At 44.2% G+C, this 5,133-nt stretch overlaps 1 protein-coding gene across 1 annotated transcript in view; it reads left to right on the top strand.

The window, feature by feature from the left end:
- The window catches only part of chrng (cholinergic receptor, nicotinic, gamma), a gene marked incomplete at its 3' end in the record, with an annotated part of 12,873 nt that extends 7,740 nt beyond the window's left edge, over window positions 1-5,133 (top strand). Inside the window, 7 exon segments of the mRNA XM_032531493.1 lie at window positions 2,260-2,357; window positions 2,432-2,632; window positions 2,902-3,016; window positions 3,096-3,210; window positions 3,316-3,580; window positions 4,480-4,613; window positions 4,694-5,133. Of these exon segments, the coding sequence (XP_032387384.1) occupies window positions 2,260-2,357; window positions 2,432-2,632; window positions 2,902-3,016; window positions 3,096-3,210; window positions 3,316-3,580; window positions 4,480-4,613; window positions 4,694-4,915 (1,150 nt within the window).

The raw sequence follows: 5,133 nt of genomic DNA, 5'->3' as shown, positions 1-5,133 counted from the left end.
AAAAGATTTATAATTTAAACAAGACAGAAAGGTCAAATTTTGGCAAGACACAAGTATTGTCGCCTATACAGAAATTGAACAAATTTAATGCAAATAATAAAATATGTCAGCAAATTAAATAGTGGTGCTGTGAGATCCAAAGTAATATCTTGTATGATTCATGAGCTTGAAGGACTGCATCCATGCGGTTTGGCAAGGATTCAACAATGTGTTGATGAAGTCATCAGGAATAGCTAGGAAAGCAGAGTCTTGCATGCCTCCCAGAGTCATCAATATTCCTTGTTTGGTTCCATGCTCTCTTTCATCCACCCACATATGCCAATGACGTTCATATCTGGTGACTGGGCGGCCAATCCTGGAGCATCTTGATCTTCTTCGCCTGAGGAAATTAATGGAGATGGAGAGATGGAAGTATGCGATGGAGCACCATCCTGCTGAGAATTTGGCCTCTTTTATGGTTGGGAATATAAGAGGTAGCTAAGATGTCTTGGTATTTGGACTATTGATGTTGCCTTCCACCCTGCAGATCTCTCGCACACCCCACTGGATGTAACCCACACACCATGTTTTTACCGCCACCAAATCTCACTGTTTTCTGGGTGAATCTTGGATCATGCGGGCTCCAGTAGGTCTCCTGCAATATTTGCGGTGACTGTGGTGTAATTCAACAGAAGATTCATCTGAAAAATCAATTCTTCCACTTCTCCAGCGTCCATCCTTTTAGCAGGCTGTGGGCCTTGGCACATGTACCGGTTTTCAATGTCTTTTGTTTAGTGCTGGCTTCTGGGCACTGATTGACCCATGGAGGCCATTTGAGACAGAATCCGACAAACCGTTCTGGTTGACACGGGGACTTCAGGGGGACACGGTCTCGTGGAGCTCTGCTGCAGTGGAAAATGGGCTGGCCTTGGATTTCGGGCCAACAAACGGTCCTCTGAGCAGTTGTCTTGCGGGGTCTGCCTGACCTGGGCTTGTCAAAAACGTCTCCAGTGTCTTCAAATGGTTTTTTAATCCTCGTCCTTGACGCTGAGACACATTGAAGGTGTCTGCCACATCAGCAGTGGATCTGGTCTTCAGCTTCTTAATAATCAAAACTTTAGTCTCAGGGTGAATCTAAGGCATATTTGAGAGGCTAGTGTGCAGTTGATGTGAAGGTCTAGTGTACTGGGGTTGTTTTTATACACACTGAGACCTAATGATCCATCATTAGTCACAGGTGAAGCTCATATGACAAGGCGACAACACTTATGTCTTTGCAAAAATTGACTCAATGGGCTTTACCAAGCTGTGAATATTAGAATACTTTTTGACAGTTTCGTTTTGCACTGAAACATTATTACAAAAGCTGTTGGGATTAAAATGAGCCATTTCTTATAAATAAATCTTGATTAGAAATATATTTCAGCGGGACTTCAGGTCAATTTGCACAGAAGCGACAAGACTTTTGTCAGGGACTGCAGTATTGTGTGACTTTCCTCTGGATATCTGACTTATAGAAGGATAAGTGTTTGATGTGAATCAGACTCAAAACCTCAGACACCCTGAACAGTCTTCTTATAGACCGAGCCAGACATCAAGTCATAGTATTGTGTCGAAAAAAGTCATGGAAAAATTATAGTATGGTATGTTAAAAAAGGTAGTGACAAGACATAGTATATTATGTCGATAAAAGTAATAAAAAGATACAGTAGAGTCTTCATTTTCTCTGGACCTCTCACTTACAAAACAATTAGGAATCACACTCCCAACCTCAAACACACCTCACAGTATTCTAACAGACTGAGCTACGGACATGGCCATAATATTGGAGACTGAAAAATATAATGAAAAAGTCAACAGTCAAAATAGGTTTAAAGAAGTCATGGTGTTAAAAGTCACATTTCGAAAAAAGGTATAAAAAAGTAAAAGTATAGTAGGTTGAAAAAAGTTATAGTAAAGCATGGGAAAAAAGTCATAGTATAGTATGTCGGAAAAAGTCAAGAAAAAATTATAGTGAAGTATGTTGGAAAAAGTCATAAACTGTCATAGTATACTGTAGTATGTCAAAAACAGTCGTAGTATACTATGTTGAAAAAGAAGTATAAAAATATCTTAGTATAGTATGTCCAAAAAAGTCATTGTATACTGTACTATGTCAAAAGAAGTGAAACAAAAGTCATAGTGTACTGTAGTATGTCAAAAGAAGTGATAAAAAAGTCATAGTATTAGTAGTAGTATGTGTTTGTTGTCATGACGTTATGTCGTCTCCCCTGTGTCCAGCTCGCAGACTTACAGCGCCAACGAGATCAAACTGGTCCTCAAAGAGGAGGACAACCACACGCTGGAGTGGGTGGACATTGACCCGGAGGCATTTACAGGTACAGATTTTGAAGCACTGTTCAAAATAACACAATGATATCCTCCTGCGATCTAATTCGGTTGATGTTGTAAGAAAATGGAGAGTGGGCCATCAAACACAGGCCGGCTAAGACGGTGATCAACACTCAGTACACTAAGGATGAGCTGGAGCACCAGGAGGTGGTCTTCTTCCTCATCATCCAGAGAAAACCCCTCTTCTACGTCATCAACATCATCGCTCCCTGTGTGCTCTTCTCCTCCCTCGGGCTCCTCGTCTACTTCTTACCTGCCAAAGGTCTTTTTTTCTCACTTTGTTTATCTACTATGCAATCTTAGATAGTCAGACCTCTGTCACATCAACTTTATCCAAGTCTGGACAAAAGATACCCGAAAAGGGACATCATTTATTGGGGTATTGTTGTTAGGAGAAACCTCAGATCTTAGCATCATGATTTTCTCCAGACCTTCAAGACAGAGGTCTCGCCCCACTGGGTTACAGTAAGTCGTTGATACATGTTTTTCATCAACACAACACCTGATTTATTATTGGTTTGCGTTTTGCAGCGGGTGGTCAGAAGTGCACCATGTCCGTCGCCACTCTTCTGGGCCAGACTGTGTTCCTCTTCCTCATCGCTAAAAAGGTTCCAGAGACTTCGAGGGCGGTGCCGCTGATCGGAAAGTAAGTTTGTGTGATCACTCTTAGATTTCAGCTGATCTGAAGAGAGAAAAAGACGTGGCTAATGAACTTTTGACCGCAGGTATTTGATGTTTGTGATGTCAGTGACCACCATGGTGGTGATGAACTGCGTGATAGTCCTCAACGTTTCCCTGAGAACCCCAAACACTCACATAATGACCAACAAAGTCCGAAAGGTGAGAGTGTGGCCAGACCAAACTGTTTTGTAGATGTAATTTCCATTAAAATACACACAGGTCTATTGGCCGCTGCCTTACCCTTTGACCCCGTTTCCTCTTCAGATTCTCTTAAACATCCTGCCTCGGCTGCTGAGGATGCAGATGCGACCCTGGATGCCGAACGGTGTCAGAGCTTCCGAAAGTGGAAACGGTGAAACTAGGGCTACAGAAAGGAACGGCTTGCTCCTGGTCCCGTGCCGACGCCGCAGCTCCATGACGCTCATCACCAAGGCAGAGGAATATTCTACGAAAACAGCTCGGTCTGAACTCATGTTCGCCAGACTCAGAGAAAGAAACGGACTGATGAAATCAGTATTAGAGAAGCTACGTAAGTATTGGAAGGAGTTTGCATGTCAAAGTGCACCCGAACGGGTTTTCACCCCATTGTAGAAAAACTCAGGAGCAGCTTGACTTGTGGATACATGAAGGATCGGGAGACTTACACAAAAGCATGTAATGGAATCCCGATCAAGGAGAAATTAGGCAAACAGTACAGCTTACAGTGTAGCGCTGTCCCAACTCTGAGGACCTCTTCCAGACGCATACATCTTCTCGCTCAAACTGTCAAGTTTGTGTTATGCCAAGATATGATGCCAAAACTAAAGATGCTCACATAGTTTAATTTTAATTTAATTTAATTTTAATCTGTTTATTGATCCCCAATGGGGAAATTACAATTTACACTCTGTGTCCACACTTTGTTAGTTATCACACACAGTCTTGAACTACACACACACACACGCTCAGGATCTGTACATGCACTAATGGAGAGATGTCAGAGTGGGTGGGCTGCCAGCGGAACCAGCGCCCTGAGCGGTTGGGGGGGGGGGGGTACGGTGCCTTGCTCAAGGGCACCTGGCAGTGCCCAGGAGGTGAAGTGGCATCTCTCCAGCCACCTCTCCACACTCCGTACTTTTTTGGTCCATACGGGGACTTGAGTGTCTCTCTCTCTGGGAAGTATGCTGTGTGTATGTGTCAGGCCCCTTTACCCTGTTTCCACCGACCTCCAAAAGGAGACAGTCCCTCGTACCCTAGAGGAACACACCAACACATATGAACCCACATGAACAGGTTTGGTACTAGTCTGGCTCAGTAGTCTCCTCCCCTGGCCTGTAAACCTAGGAATAACCAGACGTTGTCTAATATTTCCCGTTGTCTCATCCTATCACAACATGGTGTTTCTGGACATTTCCCACGTCGTGAGTATCTGGTGTGTTTTGTACACAGATGATGGGCTCCAGGGGGGTACAGCTGAGCAGGTCAGTGCCAGCCTGGCCCAGGCCTCTCCCCAACTGAAGCAGTGTGTGGCCTCCTGCAACCACATAGCTGAAACCGCAAGGCAACAGAATAACTTCCAGAATGTAAGATTTTATATTTTTATATTCCACCACAGGGTTAAAATCATAACAGGGATAATCTCCGATTTTTCTTCCACCCCTAGGAGAATGAAGAGTGGTTTCTGGTGGCCCGGGTGATCGACAGGGCCTGCTTTATCGTCATGGTGTCTGTGTTTTTTATCGGTACGATTGGTATCTTCCTGATGGGCCATTTCAACCAGCCACCCTCCTCGCCTTTCATCGGGGATCCGAAGAAGTATCTCCCTCCAATAAACAACTTCACTGATCTAACTGAAAGTGGGATAGGAGCAAACTCCCTGGGGTGAACCGCGAGAAAATCTCCAGATCGTGTCACTTTGATCAAAGTGGGACTCTGACGGCGTCCGTCCGAGAAGATTCGGGATCTGTGGACAGAGGTCGCTCAAACCGGCTTGTTCGTGGTAATAAAGGATCCGCTGCCCAGATGTTGATCCACGGTGATGCATACAACTGGTATCAGCTGGGACTGATATCAAAGTCAAAGTCAAAGTCTGCTTTATTGTCA

The sequence above is a fragment of the Etheostoma spectabile genome, chromosome 12 (assembly GCF_008692095.1).
Source record: "Etheostoma spectabile isolate EspeVRDwgs_2016 chromosome 12, UIUC_Espe_1.0, whole genome shotgun sequence".
In the NCBI taxonomy this organism is placed as follows: Eukaryota; Metazoa; Chordata; class Actinopteri; order Perciformes; family Percidae; genus Etheostoma; species Etheostoma spectabile.
This window is presented reverse-complemented; position numbering and strand designations above follow the sequence as displayed.